The sequence below is a fragment of the Lissotriton vulgaris genome, chromosome 1_1 (genome assembly GCF_964263255.1).
Source record: "Lissotriton vulgaris chromosome 1_1, aLisVul1.2, whole genome shotgun sequence".
NCBI lineage: Eukaryota > Metazoa > Chordata > Amphibia > Caudata > Salamandridae > Lissotriton > Lissotriton vulgaris.
Genome location: NC_141685.1, coordinates 617,380,026 through 617,397,987, shown reverse-complemented (window position 1 = coordinate 617,397,987; position 17,962 = coordinate 617,380,026). Strand labels below are relative to the sequence as shown.

The 17,962-nt window shown below is 44.2% G+C and overlaps 1 protein-coding gene across 3 annotated transcripts in view; it reads right to left on the bottom strand.

The window, feature by feature from the left end:
• The window catches only part of DNAJB4 (DnaJ heat shock protein family (Hsp40) member B4), a 261,275-nt gene that overhangs the window by 38,578 nt on the left and 204,735 nt on the right, over positions 1-17,962 (bottom strand). For all 3 annotated transcript variants that reach the window (XR_015308304.1, XM_086954216.1, XM_086954217.1), the window contains exon 3: positions 2,577-2,816. Coding sequence is in view for 2 of the 3 variants with exons in the window: in XM_086954216.1 (XP_086810342.1) it covers positions 2,586-2,816 (231 nt within the window). In the remaining variant the exon portion in view is untranslated. The remainder of the gene's footprint in view (positions 1-2,576; positions 2,817-17,962) is intronic.

Sequence of the window (17,962 nt, the reverse complement as noted above, 5' to 3'; positions counted from 1 at the left end):
TGATTACCGGGAAGAGAGCAATCGTAGCCCAATAATCCTTTTAAAGAAACCAAACTTTCCTGCACAGCACGTTTCTCACATTTTTTAGAAATGTTAACATTTTGCTATATTTTGACTATTTTCTTGTTTTCCTGATGAGAAATTTACAAACACTTGATACTTTTAGAATCCCCGACATGTGGGGCAAAGAAGGACCCGCATTTGGTCTGTATATTATTTCAGACAAAAAAGCCATGAAGGCTGAAGCACAAACTGCCCCAAATACCTGAAAAGGGATTACGTGTGCTCTTGTTTGAGAAGAATTTCTTGTCCTCCTAGGCCTCTTTTGCTGGTCATTGAAAAAACTCCCTGCAGCATATAAAGACTATAAAACCTAACAAACTGGAACAAATGTTTCTTTTTGGAGGTCATCTTTGACCTCAACTTCAAGCTTGCCTTCTTAGTCCACGACTTCCTTTAATTCCTTTTTCTATCAGACTTCATTATTTCTGCTTTGAGGTTTCATTGACATTAACAGAAAATAAATAACATTGTGGTCAAGCCATGCTTGATTGGATTTGCTAATATGGAGACTGAACTCTCCGGAGTTTGATCAAGAGATCACAAATATCTGTAAATTCAAAGCAATAATATATCAAAGATTCAGTGGCCAGGTTTTGTAATCACATTTGATCCATGTATCACTATGCATCCCCTTCCTCTGCTAAAATATTCATACACTAATTATAACGTTTGGTGAACATACAGGATCACTCCCAATAAATATGCACACATGCTCACCACCATAATCTGTTTGAGTTTTCTGGGGATGAATCTTAGCATAGTGTTTTTACAAATCCATTGTGATCAAATCTTTTCTGTTAGAGTATGTCAATTACTAAGGATGTGAATAAACTGCTCAAGAGAGCTTATAAACACTGACTATATCCTTGGAGAAGAATTCCAACAAATGTATCTGAACTGTGGCATCAAGAAGAGGACTAGCAATATATAAGCATGTCCAACAAAGCCTTAAAATGCATATTGCTGTGTGAAGTAAGTTTGCCATACCTAACGTGTATCGAACAGCAAACAAGTAAGTCTGTTTCTGACTCATCTGTTTCTGATTCACTGGAAGTCATTAGTATGATGCAACTTGAGTTTCTGGGAACAGAAATCTAGGAGTCCGCATCTTTGTCACATCTGTCCCCACAAAGGGTAAAAAATATAAAGGTGTGATGGTAATACTTAAGAAAATGCCTCTAAAGTATAAGGGACATGCATTTAGGGTGGCAAACCATCTTTCTGTAACAAGTGAGCACTGGTATCAACTCTGGGCCTACCCCGTGGCTGATACTGCTCAGATTAAACATGCTGCCATTGCATTGGTGCCCTTACTCTAGCCAGGTTACTGCATTACATTCCTCAGGATGGACTTGGTCAGATCATGCAGCTAGTGTGAATATGTTCAATGGGAAGACAAGAAGCCGACCCATCCTGTTTTCACACACTACTTTTCTGGCCTGAATGTCTCAGAACTATCATATAGTGCCAGTGGGCTAACTGTTCAAGCAACTATGTTGGATGCCGAATGGAGGTGGTGGAGGATCACATTTTAAGGGAGACACAGCCTGGCCCAAAGGTTCCTCCAATTCCTGAAGGGAGGTATCACACGACGGCTCTGATTGGACAATCCTCAACCTAGAAAACCAACCAGCAGTTAAAGAAAAAGTGTATTTGTAATTAAAGGCTGGAAGATACAGGCAACCCTGGTGGGATTCTCACAACCAGTTCCTTCCTTCCTCATCAGGAGCCTGGCCACTATAATTGGAATCTTCGAAAAGATGCACTGTCTCATAGGACCTATTGTTCATGGATTTTCTGAGTGAATAAAAGCTTGTCATACCTGGGACTTTTGAAAAAAGACACTATACCCTTTCTTTTACTTATGTTTCTTTCCGTACCAGAGAACAGTTACCTGCTAATATCTGTGAAGGCCAGAAATCCTAGAACACATCTGGAAATACTCAGACAATAAAGCAAAATAACCTGTATGTTGTGCATGTCTGGTCATCATTGACTGCAAATAAATTTACAAATTTGTCATAACAAAAGGGCAATCCTATGCGTATATCAGAACCTCCTGCCATAGGAGAATTGTTATAGGTTAAATGCTACCAGAAACATTTAACTGGCCACAATTCACCAATGAAACAGAACAATGCACTTGCTAGCCTGGGTTTGCTTAGGCTAGGCTACTCTTTTTGCAACATAAGTATACAATGTTTACCTACAAGCTAAAATTACATAATACTGCTCCCCTGGTAGAAAAGAAATACCCCAAAGTCGAAGCGTTGGTTCTTGATTTTCCCTCATACATTAGAAAGGGTAGTTGTTACAAATAACAATTTTAATATGCGCATGACATGTCTTCTGAAGTTCTATCCCTAGATGCAGAAACAAAGAACCCTCTGTCAGCCTTAGGCTTCTGAATTATACAACTTGTGACTTTAATTAGAAAATGAGAGGAAACAAACGTCGCCAAATACTCTGTTGCCTTACTTTGCCAGACAAATATTTTATAACAATAAAATCACCTTTTTTTATCAGGCTGGAAGATGTTTTTTCAGAATTTCTTTTGATGCGGATGGTATACTGTCTGGGAAAGACACGGAAAATTCTATAAGCAGGTCTCCTCGTTCGTCTGGATTTTTTGGAAATGGCAGACCATAGCCTATAACTCGCCTTCTCATTCCTGGTTTTACCACTTCATTTATCGTCATAGGGATACTTCTTTCTTCCAACGTTGGTACATTTATTGAGCAGCCACATAACGCCTACAAAAACAACAAACACATCAACAGATTATCAATCAATCACTAGGGCATGTGAGGGGTGTGAGGCAGAAATGCAAGATGGTGAAGAGGACAACACAACACATCATTAATCCAACACTGAGACATGTGGAGAGTCTGAGAGAGACATACAAGATGGAGTAAATACCAACAAAACATATCAGTACATCAATAATAAACATGTGAGGAGTCTGAGACAGACCTACAATATAGAGAAAAGGACAACACAACACATCAACAGATCATTAATGAAGCACTAGGGCATGTGAGATGCCTGAGATAGATATACAAGGTGGAGAAAAGGACACCACAACACATTAATAATCAAACACCAGGGCATGAGAGCAGTCAGAAATAGAAATAAGAGATGGAGAAAAGGATGCTGATAGAGTATGGCTGGGCAGAACTTGTGTGCTTTACTGTGCGGAATTCTGTGGAGTTACATAGAAACTCAGCCAGATTCCACAGAGGTTCGCAAGTGGTTGAGTTGTGGCACATCGTGCTGCTCACGCTGATGTTTAGCACTGGCTGCTTGCTCTGCACTGTAAAATCCATACAAGCGGCACCACACCAGAGGCCACGGCTTCTTTCTGCCATTTGAGTAGATTTTCTGCTTGAGCAGCACCCTTTTCAACGTGAATGGTAGTGACCTACCGTAACCACACGCCTTGAGAGATCATGCCAAGACTCAGCCTAGTGCTTAAGTTTTTTTCTCTTGTGCTCGCCAACTTAACATTGGCGAGCTGTGCATGTGAAAAACTCCACCTTGAAGCAGTTCACTGAGCTTTTACAGAACTCCGCACTCCAGGCAGAGTGCAGAGTGGGCATGACAACACGAGCTCCACTGGCGGAGAGGAGTTTACCGCCCACCCCTAGAGAATAGCGACATTTTCTTATGTTAAGTGGAGCAATGAGGACTCTTCAACTGCAGATCATATCCCCCCTCCGACAACTGATTTTGCTGACACAGTTAGAAGAGTGCCTTGAAACGTTGTCTAAGATTCAGGTGTTTAAAGCATAAGTAGAGAAGTCTGGATGGTTACAGTGATTGATGGAAGGTGCTAGAGTGTGCTGAATTCTTCCCTGGACCACAATTTGCACTTCAGTGGCTGTATTACTCCTTTGTGCTGTTTTCAATTTAATTCCTGCAGCAACTCATCTCTGCCACATTAAAGACATCGAAGTACAGTGTGCATTGTAGCACCCCCTGGCTGCTTTGGGTGGTAAAGACTTTCGTGAAATTGGTTTGGTTTTGGATGTGGAAATTCCTTTCTGAATATATTATCAGGTTGAATCACTTTTTTGGATGCAGTTCCTTGATCCAAACAATCCACGGTCCATGAAGTGCACTGCTGTCTAACTGATTACATTATATATAGGCATCTCTGCTTGAGGTTTCAAATGAGATTTTTAGCAACACAATGAACTTACAGTGCGAGAAGATGGTGCACTTTTCGTAGACTCCTGTGACTTTAGAATCCTTTTTTCAGTGAATAGGCTAGACATTTCTAAATTTTGCAATGCACTGCAAATGATCAAGTCAGTAAAATCATACTATGTAAAGCTGTTAACATCTTGATTTATTATTATAATTAGTACAAAGAACATATTTACCGATCTGAAAATAACATTAGGAGAAAAGCAACATTCAGGGTAGTAGGGCAGAAAGTCCCAATCATAGTAGTGTGTCATTCAGACTGACACAGTAGAGTTTCCTGCCCAAAAAGATTGTGTCAAGAGTCCGCTAACAAGTGCTCTAAATGATTTTGGGAGTTGCTCATCAGCAGAGTGCTTGCCTCTTTCGGGTACCAGCAACAAACCCAATGTGGAATTATTTTTATCATAGGTGATTGTCGTTTCCATTACAATGCCATCACTTGATTAATGGTTGGTGGCAGCTGATCTATAGGGCTTGGGGCAGGGCCAGACTAGGAACACAAACCAGCCCTGGCAATTAATTCTGACCGGCCGCGGGGGATGGTGGGAACCACTACTGCTGCTTTTGGTACAGAGGGTCGATATTGCAGCACTGCTGCAAAATCAGCCCCCTGTACCCAAAACGGTCCCCAACCTTACGACCCACCGGGAAAACACCCGCTGTCCTCTACGACCAGTCTGGCCCTGCCTAGGAGAGAGGCCTTTTTATGTGCACTCCGGTGGGGAGACTGTCAACTCATATCCCCAGGTTAGGGCATATATTTTGCAATGCCAATGTCCTCAAGCTTCCCCAGAGGGTGAAAGGTGTACGGAAAGTAGTGATCTGATAACTGTGGGATGGCGTACTCCCAGTTGGAGTGCCCTAGTATGTAAGTGATACAGGAGGTTGTGGAATACTCCGAAGGTTTCACAGGTGGTCGGAGCTGCTGCCTCCCATCCACGAATGTCCAAATGTGCAGCGCTCTTTGTCTGTTCTAGATGCAACTACTGGAAATCCAAGTGTATGTGTCTGGTTTGTATGCATATAACTTTCGTAAGAGCAGGAAAGATGCTTTGTGTCTGCCTTTCCTGGCTAAAGCCAGATCCAGAAGGTTTGTCTATGACTTTAAAGGTGCACTACGGACAGGTCCATGAACATGGTCGTTGCTAAAAACCTTCACAAAGGGGATGGGATGCCTATCCATCCCCTGCATCCTATGAGGATGAGGGAACCCCCCAACCCAGGACTACCTTAACAGCACCATTTCCATGCTGGAATTTGGCTGGCAGAACCATGACTCTTCTTTAATGGCAGCTAAGGCAGCAGCCTTAGAACACCATTTAGTGACAAACTAGTAAAAAAAGGTCTCTAAATGTTTTTTTCAGTGTGTCAGGAGTGCTCCATGTAAAAAATTATATTTTGCCTGGGGTGCTGTACTTCACACTTGTTGGATGATTGGCCGGTAATGTATGGCCAATCATGGAAAACACTGTAGAAAAACTGACTGAGTGAAATTAAAGCAGATAAATATCCCTTTCCAGTTGCTTTCTGATACACAGTCATGTTGCATCAGTTATCTGGTGTGGTTTTAATGTTTAATTCACTTCGTAATTTGAATTTCCAATTGCTACTTCGGCTATCCCGTTTCATACCCATGCAAACCTTTTATAATGGAATCAGTGCATGCTGGTAGGTTCTCTCTTAAACTAAAAACATTTCTTGAAGACCTAAATTCGCATGGATTATCTGAGAGGAGAATCACCTTGAAATCATGATGCCGTGCATTTTTGTATTTTAAATGTATCGAATTCTGCACCATGTAGACGGAATTGAGGACAACATTATTCTTGATAAACAATCTGGTTTATTGTCACCCTGAGATAAAACTTCTGCAAGCGCATTGTTATTTCACAGCTTGAAATATGCTTGTGGAGAAAGTAATGAAACAAACCCTAAGGGAGCGCTGTTTCTGTAGGTGTCTTAGGGAGCAAAGGAAGTTCAACAAGCATTGGTAATACATCGGTTTTGTCTTTGTAATGAATGTAATAAAGAGCTGTTTTTATCAATCATTTTTCGGCAGACGGAAAGAGCTCTCTGACAGATAACACTGGAGTGGGGAGGATGTGGCGAATCAGGGAGAGCTGCTGACTTGAGAGCTGGGGATCCTGGTTCGAGTCTTGGCGGCTCTGCGCAACATCCTGTGATTCTACGCAAATCACGTAATCTCTCCGGGTGATAAACTGTTATATAATTATGCTGCAAGAGTAACTGACAAAATTTATGAAAACATAGTTCCACCAAAGTGGATGTTAACAGTATTTCAGTAGCGGGAAAATGATAAGAGAAGCAGACGAGTAACAAGCAATGTTAAATGCAGGAAAATATTCTACAGTCAATAGAAATGGAGGAAAGGTAAGTGACATACACAGGAACCAATGAGAAGCTAGGAAAGAGAGGAGGGGGGAGGTAAGTCCCTTTTCAGTTTGTATTAAAAATAGATTTCTTAAGCACAGCGCAACCTAAAAATTTGCTTACGCTTTTCTGCATTAATATATTTATTTCCTAGTTTCTTTCACTGCATCCCCATGTCATAGAAAATATATTTTATGTTGTTTGTTCATCCTTGTAAGACGGTGAATTATTAGTTGCGGTGGTTGTGAGAAATCATCAAGTAATAATGTCATCATTCTGTATAAGATCCAGTTAAGTTAATTTACTTTACACCTTAGCCCTATCCTGGGCATCTGTGGCACAGAGCTTTCTCGCTTAACTCAAAGGAAAATAAGAATAAAATATTTACCATACCAAAACAGTTAATGAGTAAGAAACGCAACACAATACAAATCACACTATAATTTAAGAAAATAGTATATATTATTATCTTTAATCAGACACCAAAATGACAAAATTCTGTAGAAAGAAACTGAACATATGATTTTTCAAATGTTTTCGTAAATCACTGCAATTCACTCAAAACATTTTATACATCACTGCTTTATGGAGTGGCAGTTGAATGCAGGGGCCTGGGTGGTCCCGGTCAAACTTTTACCTATGCATTTTGAAACTTTTTATTTTCTATTGGAGAAAACTTGCATCAGAATAGAGAGATACATGACATAAGATAAAACAAAAGAACAAAAAAGAGAAAAGCAATCAATATCAATAAAGGGGGAAAGTTTGAGGAAAACCTAAAGTGCAGGGAGTGTCAGACAGAGCAAATCATATAAGGCAAAACAAGAAACGCTATGAGGACATCATATCTTAACCAGCCAAAGTCCGGCACATCCGTACCCTCAATGGATCCCATATCTGACCTGACCGGGTTCTACGTTCATCTTGATCTAAAATGGCTAATTCAAGGGAGCCAGTGTTAAGGAATTCATGCCACCAATATTGCACCAGAACCAGTCACCCCAATGAGATTACAAAAAATAAAACCCTCAGATGTTGTGTGGGATTGCAGGTGAGTGCCCCATTATGATTTGTGTTCCGAGAAATGTCTAAATGAAAGATCCCATTAGGTTTCCCAAAAAAACAGTGCCAATAAGTATGTATAGAGCAGCATGCTGCAATGGGATGGCCTGCATTAGTATCGTCAGCACCTTACCAAAAATATTTCTTGTCTCGCCCCAACTTCATTATGTATAAGTGATAAGGAGTATAATAGAAATCATTAATACATTTCATATGGTGGTCCTTGACTCGGGGAACATTAAGGACTTTCTGTGCAGGGAAATTGCTAAGCGTGATGTCCTTTGCAGTCACCTCCGGCCCAAGATGTCTGCTCCACTTGTCGGCCCTTAGTTGAGATATATCAGCCCTCTTCTCTTCTTTCTTTAGAATCTTTTCTGGTTCTTTTCCTCATCTTTGGGTTTGTTGGGAGGGTCCTCTGCAGTTTAGATACGGCTTTGGACTCAAAGTCAACAGACAGGCAAAATACAGCATTCCATCATGAGGCTTGATTCTCGACTGCAGCATGAGGCTATAGCCAAACCAGCAACACTTTTCAGCGGTTGCAATCTGAAGTCAGCTGCCCAGGGATGCTTCGGCGGTGACGGGGAGCTGTGTAGCAGTAGTACAGTAGCCACTGGTTCTTTGCCAAAAATGTTTATTTTTGAGCTCCAGGTTCACAAGTGGCAATACCTTTTTAGGAGACACACTACACTCTGGCACCAGTCACTGGCCCAGGACCTTAGGGCGGAGGGAACCTATGAGGGTTAAGACTTGATGTCCCAGGCTGCACTAGTAGTTTGAGGGCAAACCCAGTTGTATCTGATCAATTGGGCACAATGCAGATGCAGGCGTTTAGCTTTTGCGTTCCCGCAGCTTAACAGGAGTGTTGGACCTGGCCTCTTTTTTTTGGGGGGGGTGTGATTTTCCCTTTTTTTTTGCTTCTCACCTTCTGTTTTTGACTGTGTGCTGCATTTTGTTTTTGCTGACTTTACGATTCTGGGCATTTTACAACTGCTGACCAGTTGTAGGGATTGCTAACAGGCAGAGGAAACGTCTTGATGTAGTTCCCTTTTCCTTGCTAAGAAAATGGTGGAGAAACTACTATTACCAGAAGGCCATGGGGCGCATGGGAGCAAAACGCAGGGCGGTTACTCTATATTAGCACCTCCCCCACATGGGAAAGGAGCTTGACAATTCTCCTACTGAATCAGGAATGGCGGGTGGTGTGTCCCCGCCGGATCTCAGCTTGAAGAGTATCACCGCTGATCAAGAGCCTGCGTGATCATTTTTCTTCCCGCTGCAAGCCGCTTTGCTGACGTCCCGTACCTTGCTAATTTTCGTGAGTCAGCTCTGCTCTGGGAGAACTACCCGGATATTCCTCAGGTATCAGGGAAGGAGTGCGGGCTCGCCTCCTCCCTGTAACTTCTTTTTCTGTTCCTTCCGTGGAATCCTCGGTGCGCTGGTGCGCCTTTCATTTTGTTTCATTTGTCTTCTCACGAAAACATTTCAGGCACGGAAACTGTGAGCGTAGGAAAGCCTTTGCATTTTCCGTTGCGCGCAGCGACTCCAAGGCTAAATTCCATGAGACTGACAATGCAGTATGTGGTGGAGAGTGCGTGTCTGACAGTAACACTTGTATTTGGGGTACACACATCCTGAGTTATTATCATTTCTTGGTCTACGGTGTTGTGACAGTAACAATACCAGTATTTCTCGGATCCACTCGGTGAGTGAATACCAGTAGCTTTCCTCTGGAGAATACCTGAGTTGACCCTTTTCTGATGATTTTATTTATAAACATTGAGAGGAACCGAAGTATTTCTTGACTTTATTTCTGGACTACGCTGTATGGAAACTTGGTGAGTGGGCTAGGTGGATCAGTGCAGAGAGAGTTGACAGAGATAGAGAGCGGTGTCTAATGCTTGTCTCCTTGTCTTCCTGTTCTGCAGTACACACTTCCTCACGATGACCTTGCTGGACCCAGACCAGACCTTGAGGGAAGTACAGGAAGTACAGCAAGTTTATTGTTTTATCCACTTCCCTTTTCCCTTGGGCACAATTTCAAGCAGTGGGTCTTCCTCCACTGCAGGGAGTTGAGTCAGAGGGAGTTGGGGGGATAATCGTCCGACATCATCTCAGCTGGTCACAAGGAACAGGTTAGTGGTGTACATATATTGTTGTGCTGCTGACGATCGCGACACCAGTGGTAAAGTGTAAGTGTTCCCTGTGTAAATTGTATTGGGGATTAGTTTATCAATGATTGGCATATTTAATGTGCTAGTAAGTCCCCAGTAAAGAAAGTGCACCCGGTGCGCCCAGGGCCTGCAAATGAAATGCTACTAGTGGGCCTGCAGCACTGGTTGTGCCACCTACATGAGTAGCTTGGTAAACATATCTCAGGCCTGCCACTGCAGAGTCTTATTTGGCAAGTTCACCCCCTTGCCAGGCCCAAACCTTCCCTTTAATAACATATAGGACACTCCAAAGGTAGGCCCAAGGAAGCCCCACGGGCAGGATGCAGTGTATTTAAAAGGTGGGACAGGCACTGGTGGGTTTTGAATGTTCTAATATTGAAATACTGTTAAATGTGTTTTTCACTGTTGCAAGGCCTCTCTCTCCCATAGGGTAACCTAGGGATTGCCCTAAAATATCCCGTAAGTGTAATTCCCACTCTGAACAGATAGAGATTGCAAGTTTGGGGACTCTGAACTCATAATTTTAAAATGTATCTTTTGGTGAAACAGGTTTTTAAATTGAGTCTTTGAAAATGCCACTTTTAGAAAGTGAAGAGGAAAACTAGGGCAAAAAGTCGTAGACAGAAAGTGCAGTACAACTTGCACTTAATTGAGTGTCTCACACATATTAAACTCCAGCTAAACCAATTCAAAACATTGCATAAATATTTATCCAGTATGAGCAACAGGTACATTGATCCGAATCGTCCCAATGAATGTCCCTGACGCCGTCAATCTGTTGCTTTATAAATCTTTGTTTATTCGAAGATGAATTCTCAAAAAAATTCATAGTTTTTCTAATATCAATCAAACATGTCAGGTGTGGGTCACATAAATCCCAATACATTTTGGGTGCCAAGCCCACCCTTCTTCAGGGGAATCTAGAAGCAAATCATAATGGCAATGAGAATTTAATAAATCAAATGGCATACGTACATACAGTACACAAAACTGGCCCTTAGTCCTGTGAGGTAATTGTGAGAGAAACAAGAAAATAGTATATGAAGAAGTGAAAAAAGCCAAAGTTCACTGCGAATTTACATGCCAAAACAACAGTCATTACTAGCAAAAAAGAATTCATGAAGGAAAAAGTCCACGAGGATGAAAATACATGTCAAACCTTGTAAGTAGGTGTGAGAAAGCAAACAGAAAAGAAAATGGAAGAAACAGCCCTCAGAGCACCCATGTTTCAATCAAAAGCAAGACAATAAGATCACAATCTTCCAAATAGTAAGTGGACCGAGGTACGTGACCCGAAGAGTATACTGTGCGTGCTTGCATTGAAGTACATCAACATGCTCCCCCATGCTATCATGGAAGTCATCACCTCTCTCATTGCCTGATGTTTTTCAAAGTTCACTCATGTAAATTGGTTATATGCTTTTAGCATGTAAAGTTGATTTACCAAAGAGTTGTAGGTACAGTAGTAACTCCATTGCGTAGTGGGAATTCTTGCATGAATTCTCTGCTTTCAATGAAATGCGTAGTTACCAAATCTTTGCAACTTAAGCTAGCGGAGTGTTGTTCATTGCCCAGGGGTACATAAAAGTAGACGATTGTGCAAGGTGAGGAATAAGCATAAACATGAAATAAAACTCACAAGACACCTGCTAGCTCAAACTTATCGTTGAGACCCTTGGGCATTAGGGTGTACAGGTGCCGAATCCAAAAACGTTAACTTTGCGTGATGAACTTGGACTTGTCCCTATCATATCTCATCTGTACTACATCCAGCACTGTAAACCTCAGTTGAGCTACAGTGTGGTGATTGTCAATCCAATGGCTAGCTATAGGTGAACTTATTGCCCTGGTTCTAATTCTGATCTTATGCTCAGTGATACGTGTAAACAGTGATCTCTCCGTCTTGCCTACATAAAATAAAACCACAAGGGCACCTGAAGCATAAATGACGTTAGCGCATTACAGTTAGCTGTGAAGTGCAAATTGATATGCTTCCCTGTCCAAGGGTGGGAAATAGAGGATCTAATCAAATAGGAGCCCTCTGAGCTCCTATTTGATTAGATGATTTGGACGGCGGGTCAGCCGTGAGAGGTTTTTTGAAGTTCCTTCAGAAAACACACTGTGTTGTTACATCTCCCATAGTATAATTAGGGTCCGTTTAGGCTCCTTTATTTAAGTCCACCTTGCTCCTCGAAAATATAGAAAAATAACTAAATGGATAAAAATTGTCTAGCGTTCACTGACGAACAAATTGCAGCCATTTTAGCAGGCCCCTCTCTTTTTCCCGATACCCCCCTACTAAGTAGTACTTCAGCAAGGGAGGAATGGGAAAAATTGAGTACAGTAAAGAAAAAACAGTTTAGGATTGCGCTCCATGGGGTGCTTACGACAGAATATTATAGAGCTGGAGCTGCCCCAGCAAGCCTACTTGTAAGGATCAATCCCCGGATTTTTCTGGACAACAGTAAATTTAGGTTAGACTGGAGCTTTACAGCCAACAAATGTACAAGAGACTGGCTAATACTGATTATAACCAAGAGGTTAAGTGAGGAACTTCTAAAAGAGATTCTGGAATTAGAGGAAACCATAAAACGAGACACCACCTTGACTGATACCAAAAAGCACCTCAATAGAATTCAGGAAGGTCTGAGTGACTACAAAAATTATATGATCAATCAAAAAATAAAAGAATTACAATGCAACCTTGAGAGATGCACCCATGAGTGGGCATTCCCTTATGTAAATCACGGGCATTATCAATCAGGACCTGAACAGCAGATTATAGGAGAAGGTCAAAGAGGGAGAAGGGAGAGACAATAGACTATACGTACCCCAAAGAACTAGACTTTTGACAACACCTCTAGTGAAGAAGAGGAAGAGGGCTCACAAGGAAATAGGGTGAGGTTCAATCAGCAAGATCGTAACAGCGAGGATTTGAGTGTGCTCCTTAGGTCTTTTTAGGACGAGGACAGAGGACCAGCAGAGGGGGAGGGCAGACAGGAAGAGACAGGAAGAGGCCGAGGGAGGGGCAATCAGCCTCCACACTGGCAACCCTTCTCCCTGAGAGTAACTCGCAGTCCGGGTCGAAATCAGATGTAGCGAGTATTGTGGTCTACCTTTCTGACCACCCTTTGACTGTCAGTGAAGAGAGGGTCCTAAATAAGGGGCTTAAGTTTGTTGCTACACCAACACATGATTCATTTTAATGCAGGATGGAATTCCATGAGACCATGCGTAGGATAAAACTCAAGAAATATTTTGCCAACAAACTTCAAGAAAGCTCTAGAGCTTTTGGCTCTAATTTGAGGAAACCATCATCATTCTGTCCTCCGTTGACCGCAGTAGGTCCGGAAGTGGTAGTTTTTGAAAGTAAAGTTTTGCAAGATATTGCCAGTTTTGAAACACAGGATAATAGATCAAAGTATACAAACATGACTAAGGAAGACTGGAATGCAGTCAAGAGTTTACAGGATAACCACGCCTTAACTATAAAGTCAGCAGACAAGGGTGGGGCAGTGGTTGTTTTGAACTCAAAAGATTTTGATGATGATGTCAATAGACTTTTGGGAGTACGCACCAACTACAGGCTCCTCCGTCATGACCCGGTACGAGATTTACTTAAGACTATAAGGGAGATGGTGAGTAGAACAAAAGAAAACAAATGGATTACAGCAAAGGAGGCAGAGTTCTTGGTAAATGATAATCTCAGGACTCCTGCCTTCTATATACTTCCAAAAATTCATAAGCCCACACTCCCCCCTCCCGGATGACCAATAGTGTTGGGGATTCAATCCGTTCTAGAGCACCTCTCTCAATACGCTGATTTCTTTCTCCGTGAATCTGTTATTAACCAGGAATCTTTTGTCAAAGACACTGCAGAAGTCCTGAACATCTTAGATTGCATGCAATTTGATCAGGAACAGGAATTTTTTGTAACAATTGATATATAATCACTCTACACATGCATCCCCAGGACGCTACGCTGGTAGCAGCAGCTCGTGCATTGGGGGAACAAGAGTAGTTCAATGATGCCCCCAATCATTGTGATGCAATGTGTTGAACTAGCCCTCACTAGGAATTATTTCTGTTATAAAGACAACCTGTACCTCCAAACAACAGGTACTTCTAAGGGTGCTACTATGGCACCTAGTCTGGCATGTATTTATAGAATGGAAAAGAATGTGACTAATCTTAGATGGCTGCCACAAATGTGATATTTGCTTTTATGTGACCAATCCATAATGGATGCCACCACCGTGTATTAATATTTTTCGCGTCTAATTGTAAAGATGATATTTTTTTAATACAATTCACTATAAACATATCTCATTCTACCAGTAGTTTCGTAACATAAGCTCATTTTAACAGCTTTTCGGATAGATTGTTCCTTTAGGCTATTTACGGGGTTTTTTGACTAGGTCAAGATGGCGGGTATTATCGATACGGCTTCACGCGTAATGCCGTTTTGGTATACAATTTATTATAAATACATCTTTCCTTACTTGCGGATCTATAACACAAGTTTATTTAATTAAATTTCGGATAGATTATGTTATTAGGTTGTTTACGATGTTATTCTGACTAAGTCAAGATGGCGGACATTATCGAACGGTTTTACATGTAATCATCGTTCGATTTCGTTGTCACCAATTAACTTTACTAATTGATAGTTAACTATCATTGCTAAGGGTATATGGCCTGGATACCCGTCACCCCCTCCCAACACAATCCCCAAGAATGGGAAGACGGATACAGTTCTTGAGCTTTTGGAAGGCGGGAGGGAGTTACCCTCCCGGCCGTATTTATTAAAATATGAAACAAAATTAAAACATTAAAATAACAGTTTCATATCATGTACAATTTCATTTATACATTACGATGTTTATTGGCTAACCTTAACATATCTCTAATACAAAGGTTCTCCTAGCCGATTCTAAAACATCCCGTAAATGCATTTCTCAACATTCAAATTGTACATCCTAACATTACGGGCCAACGGCAAGGTCGTAACCGGTGTCAGATCCCTAATACCAGAACTCCCCCCCTTACTTGTGAGGGGCGGGCGCACAGAGGACTGTACCTCTGTGCCAACTTCCAATTTCCCTTGTCTTAACGGGGGCCCATACTTACTCGACGCCATCTTGGTGGTCGTCCGAGGACTCGTGTGAGGTGTCTAGAAGGTAGCGTAGACCCCCCTCCCACCCCACACTGCTTACCACATCCGCCGTCGCGGATGTCCTGGCCCCGGGAAATTCCAAGGAGGGGACCCGTAGCCCCTCCTCCCCAGGGAGGGGTCTTGACCGCCTTCCCTTTCGGCGGTCCCATCCTTAGAAGGGTACCGCCTCCCCATGTGAGGGGCCAATGGCCGCCTCCCCCCGGGCGCTCCCATCCATAATGGGTGGCGCCCCACCTCTAGGGATCTTCCAATTACTGCTCACCGATCATGACCTTACCGCCCGACCAAAAAATAAATACGACATTGTTTAATCTAATGAGAACGAAATAAACAGTTATACTAGCATTTCAAGTATAAACTTTTATCTCTACAATACACTTCTTTCATCACAGCTGCGATACTCGCCTGAGTTCATGCTAAAAGAGCAACCATTTATTGTATATCAAAACATCAAACTTTATTAGAAACAACCTGAAAAAGAGATAATATCATCATCAATCGACTTTATTGCAATACAAAACGCTGTCATCAGGGGCTGGTGGGTGGGTCAAAATTGGCTCCTGTTCCGTCAAGGGCTCACGTGCAACGAAGAGGTGCAGCTTCCAAGCACAGGAACAAGAGGATGCTTCCTTGGATTGCTGCTCCTTTTATTCTTCTCCGGGAGGGCGTGGACCCTCCTCCGACCGCCTACAGGGCGTGGCCAACGGCGTAGGTGTCTAGGACAACCCCTCTTGGGCGGGAAGAGGCGCGCCCCGGCTACGCCGCTTCGGGCATACCAGCCGTGACACGCCTCCCGCCCAAAATGGTTTCCCGGGGGGATCGGGGCACCTGACCATACATTCGGGGGGACCGAGTGGTCCCCCCTTTCCATATGGCCTGGATACCCGTCACCCCCTCCCAACACAATCCCCAAGAATGGGAAGACGGATACAGTTCTTGAGCTTTTGGAAGGCGGGAGGGAGTTACCCTCCCGGCCGTATTTATTAAAATATGAAACAAAATTAAAACATTAAAATAACAGTTTCATATCATGTACTATTTCATTTATACATTACGATGTTTATTGGCTAACCTTAACATATCTATCAATCAATCAATCAATCAGTGACATTTGTAGAGCGCGCTACATACCCGTAGGGTCTCAAGGCGCTGGGGGGGGGGGTGCCGCTACTGCTCGAACAGCCAGGTCTTCAGCTTCTTCCTGAAGGAGAGGTGGTCTTGGGTCAGGCGCAGGTCGGGAGGGAGGGAGTTCCAGGTCTTGGCGGCCAGGTAGGAGAAGGACCTTCCTCCTGTAGTCGCTCTTCGGATGCGGGGGACGGCGGCGAGGGCGTGGTTGGCTGATCGGAGGTGGCGTTTGGGAGCGTAGAAGTTGACTCGGCTGTTGAGGTAGCTCGGGCCTTGGTCGTGTAGGGCTTTGTGTGCGTGGGTGAGGAGGCGGAAGGTGACTCTCTTGCTGACGGGGAGCCAGTGGAGGTCTCTCAGATGTCCGGAGATGTGGCTGGTTCGTGGGATGTCGAGGATGAGTCTGGCTGAGGCGTTTTGGATCCGCTGGAGTCTCTTCTGGAGCTTGGCGGTGGTGCCGGCGTAGAGGGCGTTGCCGTAGTCCAGTCGGCTGGTGACGAGGGCCTGGGTGACGGTCTTCCTGGTCTCTGTGGGGATCCACCAGAAGATCTTCCGTAGCATGCGTAGGATGTTGAAGCACGACGAGGAGACGGCGTTGACTTGCCTGGTCATGGAGAGGGAGGAGTCCAGGATGAAGCCCAGGTTGCGTGCATGGTCTGTCGGTTTGGGTGCGGTGCCCAGGGCGGGAGGCCACCAGGAGTCGTCCCAGGCGGAGGGTGAGGAGCCCAGGATGAGGACCTCCGTCTTGTCCGAGTTCAGCTTCAGGCGGCTGGTCGTCATCCACTCGGCTACCTCTTTCATCCCTTCGTGTAGGTTGGCTCTGGCGGCGGCGGGGTCGTTGGTCAAGGAGAGGATCAGCTGGGTGTCGTCGGCGTAGGAGATTATGCTGAGGTTGTGTTTGCGTACGATGGCCGCGAGGGGGCTCATGTAGACGTTGAAGAGGGTGGGGCTCAGAGAAGATCCTTGGGGGACGCCGCAGATGACTTCGGAGGCCTCTGACTTGTATGGTGGTAGGCGGACTCTCTGTGTTCTTCCGCCGAGGAAGGAGATGATCCATTCCAGCGCCTTGTCCTGGATTCCGACGTTGCTGAGGCGCCGTACTAGGGTGCGGTGGCAGACCGTGTCGAAAGCCGCGGAGAGGTCTAGGAGGATGAGGGCCGCTGTTTCTCCATTGTCCATCAGGGCCCGGATGTCATCGGTGGCGGCGATGAGGGCGGTCTCGGTGCTGTGATTGGCTCGGAAGCCGGACTGTGAGGGGTCGAGGGATCCGTTCGTCTCGAGGAAGGCGGCCATCTGCTTGTTGACGGTCTTCTCGATGACTTTGGCTGGAAACGGGAGAAGCGAGATGGGGCGGTAATTCTTGAGGTCGGTGGGGTCCGCTGTTGGTTTCTTGAGTAGAGCGCTGAGTTCGGCGTGCTTCCAGCTCTTCGGGAAGGTGGCGGTGTTGAAGGATGTGTTGATGATGTCTCGCAGGTGGGGTGCGATGACAGCGTCGGCCTTGTTGAAGACGTGGTGAGGGCAGGGGTCGGTCGGTGATCCGGAGTGGATGGAGTTCATTGTGCGGATGGTGTCTTTGGTGCTGATCGGGGTCCAGGCGTGGAGGGTGGTGGTGGGGGGTGGTTGTTCGGTCATGGTGTGCGTTGGTTGGTTGTCGAAGCTGCTGTGTATGTCTGTGATCTTGTTGTGGAAGTATGAGGCGAGGGAGTTGCAGAGGTCTTGCGATGGGGTGATGTCGTTGTTTCCTGCGCTGGGGTTGGACAGCTCT